The 15228-nt window shown below is 56.7% G+C and overlaps 1 protein-coding gene across 1 annotated transcript in view; it reads right to left on the reverse strand.

Annotated features, from left to right (window-relative positions):
• Positions 1 to 15228, reverse strand: part of Ncor2 (nuclear receptor corepressor 2) — a 164958-nt gene that overhangs the window by 110335 nt on the left and 39395 nt on the right. The window contains 2 exon segments of the mRNA XM_052755477.1: positions 1010 to 1018; positions 9659 to 9859. Coding sequence (XP_052611437.1) covers positions 1010 to 1018; positions 9659 to 9754 — 105 coding nt within the window. The 5' untranslated portion in view covers positions 9755 to 9859.

Raw genomic sequence — 15228 nt, forward strand, 5'->3', positions numbered from 1 at the left:
AAACCCAGAGCTGGTCCTAAGGTACCACCTGCTACCCAGCTCCAGAGGCCTACCACTAAGAAGCCATGCACAGCCCCTCCTGCCTTCTATGAAGCAGGGAGGGCAGGCTGAGGCTAAAGGAGGTCCTAGGATGGGGAAGAAGAGCCTCTCCCCAGGAGCTGCCTGCCTGAATCCCATCCCCCAATCCCAGCTCTCAGCTCAAGCTCCAAACAAGCAGGGATGTCCTAGGGTGGCCCCCGCAGGGCTAGGCAGACCTTGGCATGTGACAGATGCTGTAGACGTGACAGATGCTGTAGACGCTCACTCAGTGTCGGCCAGCTATCCTTGTAGTATCCTGGGCATACCCCCTCCTGGCTGCCCGCCCCACACAGGACCCCACCTAGCCTGGGGCTGCTTGACTTACCTGCTTGGGGTAACAAGGAGGAAGAGTCCACCCCACTGCCCTGAGTGGCCACTCCCCCTCTCAAGCCAAGTCCCTAGCCACCCCCTCACCCCCCCACGGTCAGATGTCTCTCCCAGCTTCCTGTCAGCATTAAAGGCAGTCCTCTTGGCCACTGGAGGCATGGCAGGCACCTAGACTAGATACACATAGGGACAGGAAATGGCCATCCTGGTGGCACCAGTCACAGGACCCAGGACCTCTGGGGGGAGAAGGGAGGAAGCAAGAAGGGATAGATAGATGAAAGACAGACGGACAGATGGATGGATGATACAAGTGGATGGATGGATGGATGGATGGGTGGGTGGGTGGGTGGGTGGGTGGATGGATGGACAGACGGACGGACAGCTGGATGGTGACTCGTACTGGCAGGTGGGAAGTAGGTGTAGAGACAGTGACAGACAACTGAAGCTGGAGGAAAAACCAGCAGAAGAGTGAGTGGCGGAAGGGGGAAGGAAGGAGGGGGGCGAGCACAGGGTACAGGGGATGGTGGAGAGAGAAGGAACAACATTTGGGCAAGAAGAGATGCAGGACAAGAGCAGTTGGAGCGAGCAGGTCACCCATCTCCACAGTGTAGGGCTGGAGGACAACTGTGGGGCGTTTTCCAACCACCCCCACAGCTCCCCAGAGTTTTCTTGAGTGCGAGCAGCAGGAAATATTAGATAGAAGGATTTATTGTGGAGAATATCGCGGAGATAAACAGATAGAAAATAAAGAATAGCCTCGAGAGGGCCTGGAACCTATTCCAACGGGCCCCGACTGTCTCTGCCCCAGGGTTTTTATAGAGACGCCAAGGGGTGGAGCAAAAGACCTCCTCCCCCAGCACAGCCAAGTGCAGACCATCCCAGACACCTGCACTCAGGCCCGTGGTCCTAATCATCCTCTATGCGGACCTGCTGGGTAAAGCCACGAGGAACCCGAGAACGGGCTCCCACAGACAACCCAGTGGCCACACCTGTCCTAAGTCTAGACGCAGTATGGTCAGCAGAGTTCTGTGCCAAGAAGACTTCACAACATCCCATCAGGGGCTCCCAGACGGCCTTGGTACCCACTGCCATCAGTCCAGCATGCCTTTGAGGGAAACACAGGGGAACCAGGAACCCAGCAGCCAGTGTCAGGGCCTAGGGGTGGAGCCAGGCCAGGCTTAAGAAACCACAAAGACGCGTGCGCGCGCGAGGCTGCTATGGAGAGATGATGTCAGGGCTCGGCCACATCAGACCTGATGGCCACCTGAAAAAGAGCTAGACTCTCCTGCCTGTCCTCGCATGACCCAGTGGTGGAGGAGGGCAGAAGCAGGCGGCAGGAGGAGGTGAGAGAGGCCACTGCCACAGTGAAGATAAGTGATGGTCTCCCGGGGCAACTGAGGCCAACAAGGGCTAGACAGTGGCTAGACCTGGCCTCTATAGGGCAGGATATGGGTGCTGGCCAACGGGCTGGGTGGGTAGAAGAGAAAGGGGGGAGGGGAGCTCGAGCAGCAGAGAGAGAGAGCTACCTGAGGTAGGTGTCAGTCTGTCAGTCTGTAACTGACCTCTATTTCCCAGGAATAGTTTGGAGCAGGGAATGAGGATTACCTCAATGTTAGGGAAACAAAGCCTATGTATGTCCCCTGACATCCTGGCACCTGCCTTAGGTCACTGGACAGGGTCACAGCAACCGAGCGGAAACGGACTGGGAATGGGCCAGACTTCTATAGCTAGAACAATGCCAAGTACATTCCAGAGCTCATGCCAGTGTCTCTACTCTCCTGTAGAGGCTGGAGTTTGGTCCTGTCACCTGGTCCAGCCTTAAGGTGTGTATGCAAGGCTCACAGCTGACCCCTCTAACCAGCTGGCCTGGGTCACTTAGGGTTGGTCTGCTACAGGGCCTGACTAACAAGGAGCAAGCAGAGCTCAGAGAGGGACTACCCTGGGGCAGCAGGAGAAACAGAGTGTGGGCAAGAAGACAGACAGAAGGCTTAGATGACGCCTGGCCCAGAGTCACAGGCCCTGTCATCAGGGCTACCTGCAGGGCTTAGGCAAGGTTGTGATTTCAAGGCCTGCCTGGGCTATAGAGTAAGTTCTAGACCAGCCTGATCAATTTAGCAAGACCCTAGTTTGGAAAACAAAAAAACAAACAAGCAAAAAAAGAGAATAGGGCTGAAGATAGAGCTTGGTTGGTAGAACGCTGGCCTGACATGGTCAACACCGTACAACGCCGAGTTCCACCCCTAGCACACAGGGTGGGTGAACGCACAGGTCAGAGCTAGCTGAGAGAAGGGTAACCACTACCTCCTGGAGTGCAGAGTGCCTCCATGGAGACAGGGTCCACCCTGCCCCTGCCCTGGGGCTCCTCATGCCCACGAAGATGCAGATGTAGACCTATCCAGTCCAACTGGTACCCAAGGGAGCCAGTTAGACCTGAGCAGAGGCAGGGCTGTCTGTCAGTCCACCCAAGGCCCTCAACTCCAGGCCCTGACATGCTAGGCACCATCCCATCCGTCCGGTCTCATCTTAAGGGACACTAGAGTCCCCTTCCCTAATGTTCGAACACAGGGCAGTTCTGGCTGTCCAGTCTGTTGAATGAACCTTGAGGATTCCCAAGCCACTGTTCCACACACGTTGTTACCTATGCAGCCCAGCCCCTATGAGGCACAGAGAGTGTGCTAAGGTGGACACTGGGGCTGATTTCAAGCCAGTCGGTTCCTGACTCTCTGCTCCAAGGCTTCGCAGGGCTCTCACGTCCACTTCCCAGTCATTCCAGCCAGTGATAAGAGCCATACACCGGGTCCTGCCACAGGGCCTGTGCACCCTCCTGCCGGCTGGAGATACCTTCCCTGTCTTCCCATCACCCGCGCCTACTCTCCTTTCCTGACTGCAGCCCCAGTATTCAGTGCCACACCCAGGCCAGAGCTGTCCTCGAACCTTCCGCCCAGCCTTTCCCTGCCTCCACGCACCCCCCGCCCCGTGCCAGTCCCTTTCCTGCCCGCAGAGGGCAGCGGCAGCGGGCAGCAGAGCCCATCGGTCTGGCTGCGGTGTACCTTGGTAAGGTCTTCAGACCCACTGGGCTGCCCGGTGGCCAGCAGGGGCGACGGGCGTAGCAGGGTATCTGGCAGTAGCTCCAGGCGCGGGCGCTTGCTCTCTGTGAACTCTATGTCGGGCTTGCCCAGCTCAGGCAGGAAGGTGCGAGACTCAGGGCGCAGGTGGAGCTCCTGAGACCTGTGGGAGCAGGGATGCACACAGGCTTGGGGACCAAGACGGCAGGTGCCCACCTAGCCAGGTTCTCATGAGGAGCCTTGCTAGGTTACTGTCTTCCCTGGAAGAAGGGGGCATGGTTCTGATTCACGAGGCCTTGTGGTGACTGCCCAGCTTAAATCACTCATTGTCGCCTGAAGACCCCAAAGACCCTCCTCAGCTGACCAGGAATGCAAAAAGGCACAAGCCTGAGAAGCACTATGGGAATTATGCAAAGAACAGCACACCCAACACTACTACTTATCACCCTCCCTGGACAGACATCACTAGCTGATCACAACACTCCTGCTGTTAAACCTGGTCTAGCCAGCAGGTGGAGAACTGTGAGCTTTCTGTCTCTTAACCACTCTTCCTCAACCCTAGGTAGATGGTCAGAGCTCCTGCCTCCTCCTACAAGTCCACAGCGCCTGCTCCTGGGGGACCAGAGCCCTGTCATGGCCCTAGAATGCCACCAGGAGCACATGGTACCAGGAAGGGCTGAAGTCTGAACTCCTGAGCTTTACCCACAAAAAGTCTCCTTGTCTACCTGAGAGACACTACAGCCTAGACAAGGAGTCGCACTTCTCCTCACCTTTCACTCCCAGGCTGGAACTCGGATAGCAGTGAGGGCCGCCTCCTCTGTGGCTGGATGATGGAGCCAGGTGACAGGTGGGAGGCGTAGTCACGAGGGTGGTGTTGGTACTCAAGCAGCCCCACGTCCTGTGTTAGAGAAGGAACGGTGAGCGAGGGCAGGACCAACAGCAGCTTCCTTGCCGCCCTGCACCAAGAGGCTCGGACGAGCTCCAGCCTACGTCATCCTCTAGCCAAAACTGCCAGAGTGATGCTCCCACCACGCTCCGAACCCTGTCCAGCCACAGGGCTGGGGTGGCCTTTGATGTAGAGGAGGGCTATAAGCCACAATGCTTCTGCGCCTCCCCACAAGACTTCACTGGGACCTGTAGAGCTCCTGTATTACCCTACTCTCTAGCTGGTACAATCAAGGGGGGATTGTAAGCACAGCCCCCGGGCCACAGACTGACAGTCAACTTGCCAACTCCACCCTTACTACTGCCCTCATTATCCAGCCGCTGGTTTAGAGAAGGGACCACACAGAGAATGGGTCACTTTTCCCAGGCCCCGCCTGCTGCCACAGGCCTGGGAACTGCCCCAGCTGGGGACTGGTTAGCTCAAGTATCCCTAAGAGCTATCAGCCTTCAGTGCAGACCCAGGTATCTTTGTAGACAGGTATCCCTGCAAGAGCCAAGCTCAGGCACTCCAAGGGAGGGAGGGAGGGATAGCCAGTGCAAACAGAGCTAGAATGATGGCCCAACAGCAGTTGCTCGGGAGCCCCGCCTACCACGGGGAAGAACAGCTGGCAGGCGCAGTATGGGGAGGGAGAGGCAAGCTGTGCCCTCCCACTTCGAGCAATGCCATGATGTCACTGGTCTGGCCATGCTTGGGTCGTCATGGCCCGTGGAGGAAGCCTCGACCTTGGCCTACCCTTGGAGTAACAGAGCTGAGGAGTCAACACAATTGACAATTTCCCCCAACCTTGAAGCCTCAGCTCAGTGCCGCGCTCCCTCGCTGCTCACTAGCGTCCTGGGTCTTAACCTGGATCCCACGGTCCCTAAATAAAGCCTTCCTACATTTTTCGCATTGGCCAAGATCACCTTATCACTATGGGGAAATAAGAGAAATCAAGTGTGCACATCAATTCTAATTGGAAAAACAAGACGAGGGTCCCCCTTGTACCCTGGTCAATCTGTTCTGTCTGCCTAGACACTTGGTTACACTGCACGGCAATCAATTAGTGATGTCTGACTAGCTTCCAGCTACAGATAGCATGGACTATAGATAACTTAGTTTTCTTTTGTCTATCCCATCCCCCACCCCCAAGACTGGGTTTCTCTGTGTAGCCCTGACTGTCCTGGAACTCTGTAGACCAGGCTGGCCTCGAACTCACAGAGATCCGCCTGCCTCTGCCTCCTGGGTACTGAGATTTAAGGCGTACACCACACGCACCTCCCCCACCCCCAGCCTTTTTGGTCCTTTTCATTTTGTTTGCTTTAGATTTTATCTTTAATTAGGTGTCTGTGTGTATGTCTACGCGTATATGCACTTGAGAGCAGTGGCCACACAAGCCAGAGAGAACAACGGATTCCCCCTGGAACAGGAGTTTGAAGGGGTTGTGAACTGCCGGATGTGGATGCTTGAAACCAACCTCAGATCGTCTGGAGGAGCAGCACAGGTTCTGACCTGCTGAGCTGTCTCCCCAGCTCCTGGCTTTGTGTCTCACGGCAGTTCTTACCACAGAGAGTCAATGGCACAAGTCAGGTACGCCGAGGATGCAGAAGCAGCTGGGACCCTGTCCCCAGAGAGTGAGCAACTGGGAAGTCTGAGACCAGACTTCAAGGAAAGATCTGGCCGGACAGACCTTGCAAAAGACCCTGAAGGACAACTGCAGGGTTGAACCCGCAAGAGGGACATGGCTACTGGGAGACCCGACAAGGAGGACTTCAAAGGGGAGGCCCCCACAGAGAGCACCGTGAGGGGAAGACTGTCTCAAGTCACCACAGCCAAGCCCTCTGCCCAAGCTGACTAATGTGACCCCCCAAGGCAGCCACGCAAGGGGGGACATCGCGGGTGGTCTGAACATCAAGAGAATAATGATGGGCCCAAGAGAGCGAGAGCAGCTCCCCCAGGTCACACAGCAAGGACAACAGGGTTCTGCAGAGTCTCAGCTGGCACTCTGCAGGCGGCAGGCTCCCAGCCTACCCCACAGATGATTGCAGCAGGCCTGACTCCGGAGAGAAGGCTCACCCCAGCCCCTGGGTATTTCCACAGCAAACACAACAAGTGGGGAGCCCCAAGAAGCACGCTGTACTCCAGAACAAGTCCAGTAGAGACCCACACAAGATCAGACGGAGGCGACCACTCCTGTGAACCCCGGATTCATAGGTCACTCCTGCACAATGCGCATCCCAACAGTCTCACCTCAGGGCTTCGCCCAGCCTGGAACACTGCTTGTCCCGCATCATACACCCGGCCTGTCCCTCCTCTCTGGTCCCAAGTCCTCTGTCAACATCCGGCTCCCCACTTAAATGCGGCCTCCCCTCACCTCATCTTCGCTCACTATTCCCCCAGGGAATGTCAGCTCCCCAAGGTAAGAGCGTTTCTTCGCCTTCACAGCTCTGTCCCCAGGGCTTCGAAGTTGGCGCGTGACAAACCTCGTCAGCATTTGTTGAACAAATGAATGAATGAGTGGATGAGTTAATGAGTGAGTAAGTGAGTTAATGAATGAATGGATAGACAGAGGAGGACCCTAAGGCAGAGCTGGGACATGTGCAGGTGGTACAGGACCCCTCAGTGTACCCACATACCCAGGACATCAGCCCAAGCCAGCAGCCAGTCCCAGTACACCCTATGTGGCACAGCAGAGTTTGTGACCAACTGGACAAGAGCCCGCAGGTCCATCCCATACCAAGAGTCAGCCAGCTAGGCCCAAGGCCAAGGCTGGGGACGGCCAACTTCATCAGGCGTCCCTGGCACACACCTTGCCAGGCACTGACCTGCGGGTACGTGGCTCCTGCACCCCACTGCCAGCAGCATGGCCAGGAGAGGCGGGGGAACCACAGAAATCCGGGCGGTGAAGCCTGAGGCTTACAGGAAGCATGTTACCCCGGGATGACAGAGGAGAACTGTCTGATGCTGGAGGCAGGGGGTGCCTACAGTCAGGGCTCCTACTGTCACAATACACGGGGACCAGTTCGTGGCGCAAGCATGACGTCACCTCAGTAGAACCCCCCGCATTTTATACACTGAAGTGAAGGGGCCGAGCCTCCGGGAAGAAAGGCCTCCTGGAGCATGTGCAAGTGCCCAGACCCAAACATTACAGTCCCTGGGCCCAGGACACCACAGACTGAGCTGGTCATGGCACCAGGCTTAGAACACACAGCTCCCTGAGACACTGTGTTCTCCTACGGGGCATCGGCCTTGCTATGACTCCATTCCGCCTGTTCTCTGACTGCTCGTTCCCAAGACAGAAGTGTTAAGCACAGCACGGTTTCTGCAGCTGTGCTCTACCCACCCCTGGGCCACAGGGACGGGGAGGAATGGGTGGAGGAGGGGGGAGTGAAGAAAGGATCGTGGGTAAGGCTGGGAAAATGGGGGGAGGCTGAGAGAAAGGGCGGCAGGAAGGCCGGAGCTAATGGGGGGTTTGGGGGAGACAGGGTCATGGGGAAGGCTGCAGGGAAGAGACCAGGGGCTACAGATCACAGACCCCAGCCTTCACCAAACCAGCGCAGAAAAGTGATGAGACCTGGACACCCTGCAGGAGAGAGACCCAACCATGGTCCTCGGGGATCGCAGAGTTCTGCTAATAGCCCAGGAAGGGCTAGAGGCCAAAGAACAAGCATGTCACCTGGAAAAGAGCACGGAGCCCCACCGAGGGACAGACATGTTCCAACCTGTAGCGATCCCATCAGGCCACACTCACCCCAGCGGGGTTAGTAACCACTAGGTCCTGTCCGGTGGCATCCTGCGTCACCAATGGCCCAGCAGGAGAGTGGGAGGTGCCGAGGGTCAGCCAGTGACCCCAAATGCCGGGCACAGGACACAAATGGGACAAACAGCAGGAAGGCAGGTGGGAGGGAAGGGCCTGAGGCTGCTAGAAGACTCCCTGAGGCTGGGCACGCACAGAGAAAGTAGATGAGCCTTATGAATGGAGGAGGACAAGCAGGAAGCCACAGGCATCAGCCTGGAGGGCAGGGCGAGCCCCAGGCAGGGCCTCTCCAGGAAATGGCTTTAACAGTATCAAGTTATGGTGGCAGCCGACAGCCACATGAGGGCATGCATAGGCATTCTTGGGGTGCTCTCATCACCCCTACTTTACAGGTGAAGGAACTGAAAGCCCCCCCAACATTAAATGGCTCAAGTCTGGGTTCCCCGGTGGCCTGGAGAGCTAACATCCTTGCTGCTGGTGACAGCTGTGACCCAGGACCTCAAACAGCAGGTGGTCACTAAGTGGTGGCATAAAGGCTGGGGGCCAGGGAATGCAGGACCCCAACACCGCCATGGCTGCCACTGGATGATGGTTAGGGCTTGCCTTCTCCCTCTAGGCCTCAGCTGCTCCACCCAAGGCCCTGCCACTCTGAGAGGGCTGTGTGTTACACAGGGAACACCCTTCACCAAGGCTGCCTCTACACCTAGGCCCTCAGTTCTTGGGGAGCCGCTGTGCATGGGACCCTTGAGGCTAAGCTCTGGAGCGCATAGGAAAGCAGACTTGACTCACAAGTAGAGACATCTCCCACACAAATACAGCTCTGCACAGAAATGGAGTACAACATCCAGGAGGGGACAGACATGAGCCTGATACACATACACACTCTAGGCAACTCCTACCCCACTGTGACTGATGCGTCTTCACACCCCTTCAACCAACAGCCAGAAACATGGTATACAACAGGCACACAATAAAGGCCCCCAGAGGATTCGAAGGCCAAGCCTCCTGCTTGCTCCACAGTAAGACGTAAGCAGGCACAGGACCCTGGCAGGGACAGACACTGGGCCTCAGTCTCACAGCCAAATAAGCACCAAGCCCTTGAGGGTTAGGAAGAAGAGGTATGACCTCAGTCTCCCCTCCCCAAAACCACCTCAGCCCCACACAGAGCAGAAATGAGTCTGGCTGGGAGCGGGTGTACACCGGAGGTGCTCCACGGTGCATGCCAACTCCACTGCTGATCAGACAGAGTGCCCAGCTGGCCCGGTCCCAGCCTCCACCCTCCCACACTGAAATCAGGACTTGCTATGTCACCCAGGCTGGCCTCAAGATCACAGTGCTTGTGCCTCCACTTCCACAAGGCTGAGATTACAGGCCTGCATCACCACACCTGGCTGCCGCATGTCCCCACTGTGACCAAAGCCACACGGGTCACAGCAGCCTGGTTCCAGAAGATGTCTGAGTACATAGCAGGGGTGGTACTGGGCACACATGCCCCTTACCGTGTGGGGCTCGGGCGATCTGCACCGGGTAGGAGATGCCGTGGGGCGGATAGCGGGGCTCAGGAGCCCGCCATGTCTGTGCCACAGGTTGTGTCGATCCTGACATGGTGGTAAGGTCCAGGTAGGTTTTGAAGTCCGATACGCTCTGACCGCAGCTAGGACTAAGGGCTGGTCTCAGTCATCTGATGGCAGGCGACCTTGTCACAGGTGCCTGTGGGGAAAAGACAAAGAAAACAAATTGAGCCTGGGGCATCTGGTCCACAACCACAGAGGCCTAGCCCTTCCTCCTGCCTGAGCCTCCTCCCACTGACTGCCCAAAGCCACAACATCGTGCCTACCTTCCACAAGCCATCTCCCCACTGGCCAGGGCCTCAACCAGCAAGCTTAGGAGCCTCAATGTGGACACCATACCCACAGCCATTCAATGGCTCCCACACCACCTCGGCCAGCCAGCTCACTCTGGGACTTTCCAGGACTCCAGGGCAAAGTTCTCCAAAAGCCCCTGGCAACTCCAGCTCCCAGCTGCCCGGCCTGTCCCTGGATTGTGTGCCAGCCGAGCGGTACACACCAGTGACCCGCTACGGGTCACAGGGTGACCCAGGCAGAACAAGGCGGCCTGGCTGCTCTGTCGTCCTCGGCCAGAGACTGCCGTGTCATGTGGACAGGTCATACATGTGGTTAGCCTGGTGCCACTAGGAGTCAGGGAACTGGATGCTGACGGTCACACCAGGGACATCCAGGACCAGACACAGGCATCCTGGACAAGAGGGCACCAAACAGGTCCAGGGTGCATAAATGCCATCTTCTAGGTAGGAGCCTTCATGGCTAATATAAAAGGCTATGAAAGCCGGGCGGTTGGTGGCGCACGCCTTTAATCCCAGCACTCGGGAGGCAGAGCCAGGCGGATCTCTGTGAGTTCGAGGCAGCCTGGTCTACCAAGTGAGATCCAGGAAAGGTGCAAAGCTACACAGAGAAACCCTGTCTCGAAAAACCAAAAAAAAAAAAAAAAAAGGCTATGAAGAGTAGCCCAGTGGTCTCAAGGATGGGAACGTAGAGGGTCCAAGAGCCAAGGAGGCCAGTGGGAAGTCTGAGAGCCTCTCCCTCCCCCATGGTTCTTCCCTTTCTCTACCAGCCCCGCGTGCAAAACTCTCTTCCTCTTCACACTGCACCCCAGAACTAAGGCTGGGACTGTATCCCAAGGGCTCAAGGCTAAGGAGACTGACCTGGCCCCCCAGCTCCCTATAATTTCATCCTAACCCTTCCTCTTGAGCTAACTCATAACTGCCCTCCCAGCGGCAGATGGTCTACGTCAGCCAGTGAATGGTCTCCTGTAGAGAAATGAGCAAGGAAGGTGAAGACCGCAGATCCAAGAAGCCATAGCACCCCGTTCTCTCCCGGCCCCCCCAAATCTGGAGGTCCCGACTATGTGCCACTCCCTACCCAACCTGCCAGTATGAACTTCACATTCCAGCCCCGACTCCTAGAAGGGTCATGTGACCCAGGCACAGACAATCAGACTGTTGGGAAAGCGGGGGGGGGGGGGGGGGGGGGGGGGGGGGGGGGGGGGGGCGGCAGTGACTGGTTGAGGGATGAGCAGGTCACTCAACCTGGGGACCCAGTGGAGAACTATCCCTGAGCACCCTGGCCAGGCGTGGCTTTACTCTGATGGCCCTGGCTGACTTTCTGTTACTTGCTACCAAGAATTCTGGCTCACACAGACTACCTTCCACCAAAATGAGACATGTCATATGACACTTATGAACAGAAGAGCAGAGGCCAACATGGCAGCTGTCCTGTGCCTGTCAAGAAGCTGCCTTGGGAGGGGCAGGGTTTAAACAGGTCTATACCACACCTCTTGCCTGGCTACCCCACCCTGAGGGCTGACCGTCTTGTGTCACATGGTCTAACCACTATTTGAGGCCAGGCAGTGGTGGTGCACGTCTTTAATCCCAGCACTCGGGAGGCAGAGCCAGGTGGATCTCTGTGAGTTCAAGGCCAGCCTGGGCTACAGAGCAAGATCCAGGACAAGAACCAAAACTACACAGAAACGGGGGGGGGGGGGGGGGGGGGGAGAGGATGACACCAATATTTAATTTGGGGATACACAGGAAGGCAGGGAGGTGGGAAATGTAGGCACAGAGCCCATAGGCTCAGGAGGCAGAGAGGATGCCTCTCAAGTCCACCTCTGGGAAACTTCACGCCTCAGCCTGGTTTGGCTGGCTTCCACCCAAGACTCACAGGGCATCCACCGGATACACAGGAGCTGCATCACCCAAGGTCACCCTGCCAACCCCTCTCCAGTGTCCCCCATGTGTAGGGCTACCCCACAGCCAGACACTCTAGTGACCCCACCCCATGAGTTTATCTAACCCACAATTCACCTCTTCTACTCTCAGCCTTGTTTGTAGCCGGCTTGGAAAACAAACACGAATTAGGAAAACAATTTGGCAGGCCCTCAAAACTTGAAATACAGAATTACTGAGGATCCGCAATCCCACTCCTAGGCACCCGAAGAACTGGCCAAGAGTCACACAGACATATGAATGTTCAGAACGGCCCCATTCCCAACAATCACAAGGTAGAAACACCCACCAGCATGGCCTGCCCGTTCAATGTGAGTGCTACTTAGTCAAAAAGACCGAAGATACTGACACAGACCACACTAGATGTCTCCAGGGATGTCACACTGATTAAGACTAAATACAGTGTGTGACCAAGTCACACACATGTCCACAAGGGGCACAGCACAGTCAGAAAGGAAAAGGGTGGGTACCCGGGTCTGGAAGGGAGGCACAACAAACAGGCTTTTGAAACAGTCCTGAGGAGGAAGAGACAGGGAGTGTCCAAGTGGAGAGCATCACCACAGCAGGAGGCCAGAGGTGAGACTAGATGTTGTAAGTCTGGAGAATGTCACTTCATTAGATGCAAGGAGGTCACTCAAGGCCCCGCGGACCATGGTAGACTTGAATAGATTCTGTTCCAGGAGCGACGGGGAGCCCCGGACGGTGGCTGAGGGACAGGACAGCGTCGGAGTGTTTTGCCGTGGGTAGCACAGCTGGCGGGCCACTATAAACGTCCACTAGAGACAGGACTGTGGGATGGGGCGGCAGCCACTGGGAAGGGGAGCGAGCAGATGGCACAGCCATCGGGTAGGAGGCAGACAGAAGCCTCACAAGCTTGCGACAGGGAAGGGGCATGCATCTCCACACACCTCACGGAGGAGTGGCTCCAGCCCGGGGACAGCAGGGTCCTGGCTGCACAGCCTGCCAGGAGGAACCTGTCTAGGCAGCACCAAGGGAGGAGCCTGGAAGGCAGCAGGCTCTCAGTAAGGCAATCCCAAGGGAGCAGCTTCTGTGGAAACAAACGATGTCACCTTACAAGAGCAGGGACTGGCTGAACCCGGGGTGTGTGCCACTACAGTTACAGCTTCTGGCAGGGACATCCCCTAAGGCCATCCCTGTGCATCACACGCCTCCAGTGACATGTGTGCCCACTTCCTTCTCCTCACAGGGCTGGCTGGCAAAAACCGGTGCTCAGCAGAGAACTGCGCCCATCCCCGTGATTGTAAGGGCCCACCAGTGTCCCCGTCCCATGGCAGCAACCTCCTTCTGGGACTGCAGGCAGGCTTGTGGCACTTGGGGACACAACCAGTGGCCTGGCTCAGACATGGGAGGTAGAATAATGGGGAACAGCTGGACAGGAGAGAGGCCAGGGTGACAAGTCGTGGGACGCGCTGTGTGTGGCACTAGCCTGCAGCTTCCTGGGAACAGACAGCACCCCTGTGACACCAAACTTAAGAGCAGAAGGCCAGGAGGTGACGGGGGCTCCCCAGAATTAGAATGTGTGTGGCAGTCAGAGGCCAGAGTTCACATCCACCATAGGGACCAGAGTCTCTACGCAGACTTCAGAAGCCAAGCCGCCAGGTTCCCTTGGCGGGGAACCCCAGTAGAACATGGTACAGCCCAGTTTCCAGACACCAAGAGCCTTGTGGGCCGTAACCACAATGGCCACCCACTCCACCTGACAGATCTGCCTCCATGCTCCCATGTTCTGTGGGAGCCAGAGGCCACCCGGCAAGCCATATTATCAGACGAGGATGTGACCTCCAGTGACGCCTTCTAAGGGGATTTCTGAGTCTCCTGACCAAACCTAGACATTGGGTGCAACTTTAAAGGCTCCGACCCGGTGTTCCGCATCATCTCCCCGCCACACGGGGTCGCCCTCCCCAACCCCAGCCCCAGATGGGATCGAGCACGTGGTCAAAGCAACGGAGACTGAAGGCCAAGCCACCATCTCTTGGTCACTGAGTAGAAATGATGCCAACAAGAGCCACCAATCCTAGAGAGCGCCCCTTTCAACAGAACCACATAAACTACTGTCCCAAATGGCTGGAACAAGGCCAGAGACCAATTCCGCCCTTTATGCTGCTGTGCAACCTTGGCTGGGTTGCACCTCTCTGTGCATCAGCTGAGGCTTCACGGGTGAGCTGTCTATAAAGAAAGAGGTACAGGACAGTCTTTACCTCTAGAAAGGCACTGTCCCCGGGGAAGCCTCCAAACCTCCCAGGACCCCACTTCCTACACTGCAACAGTGAGCCCCCATCACGGGCCCTGTTCATGTGCATGAATGTGGCGGAAGGCTGTGAGCCTGTCACCAAGCACACCTGAACTATTCCACAGATGGGGAAACCAAGGCACAAAGAGAGGTTCTCCTCTGCCCAGGATCACACAACACCCCCAGGTCTTGGCTACCTAGGCACTGAAGAAATCTGGCCAAGTATGGGTCACAGGTTCTGGTCCCCGCTTAGCCACATGGGTGTTCCCTGGGCCTGTGGCCACCCACCAGCTCCTGCCAAGGCAGACAGGCCCACTTCTTCCTCATGGCTTTTCCTTGCACTTAATTTTTATGCGTGTGTGAACGCACACATGCACATGCATAGAAATCAGAGGTCACAGTTGGGTGTCACTCTTCAGGAGCCAACCACCTTGTGTTTTGAGGCAGGATCTCTCCCTGGGACTTGGAGCTCCCTGAGGAGCTAGGCTCATCGGCCTGTCTCTACCTCCCCAGGGCTGGGATTACAAGCACACGCCGTCATGCCTGGCTTTTCTCCACGGGTTCTATGATGAAATGCACATGGCAAGCATTTCACTGACTGGAGCATCTCCCCAGCCCATTACTTAATTTCAAAAGGAAGGAGGAGAGGGCAGCTAAATCACAGCTGGGGTGATCCTCGAGCACGCGGTTCTCAGGTCCCCACACCAGGTTCTGCCCACTCTGCCCCAGCTCCTCCTCCTCATGCCTCAGCCACTCTGGGGAGCCTCGGGTTTCCATCACGGCCTCTCCTCCCTCTGGTCATCCCCATGGCCACTCTGAGAAGAGGAATCAGACAGTGGGCTGGGGTATAGATGCCACTAGCGGAGTAGTTCTAAAACACTCTGCCTACTCTAGGTCCTGGTACAGTGACTGGCAGGGAAGCAGGTCACCAGCCAAAACCACTAGGGACATAGGCCCATCTCTCAGCAGGGACAACCTGAGATCCAGATCCTTACAAGCTGGGTAGCCAGGCCCGGGTCCCCTCAT

The sequence above is a fragment of the Peromyscus californicus genome, unplaced genomic scaffold (assembly GCF_007827085.1).
Source record: "Peromyscus californicus insignis strain IS unplaced genomic scaffold, ASM782708v3 Scaffold_2__1_contigs__length_46816999, whole genome shotgun sequence".
Taxonomy (NCBI): domain Eukaryota; kingdom Metazoa; phylum Chordata; class Mammalia; order Rodentia; family Cricetidae; genus Peromyscus; species Peromyscus californicus.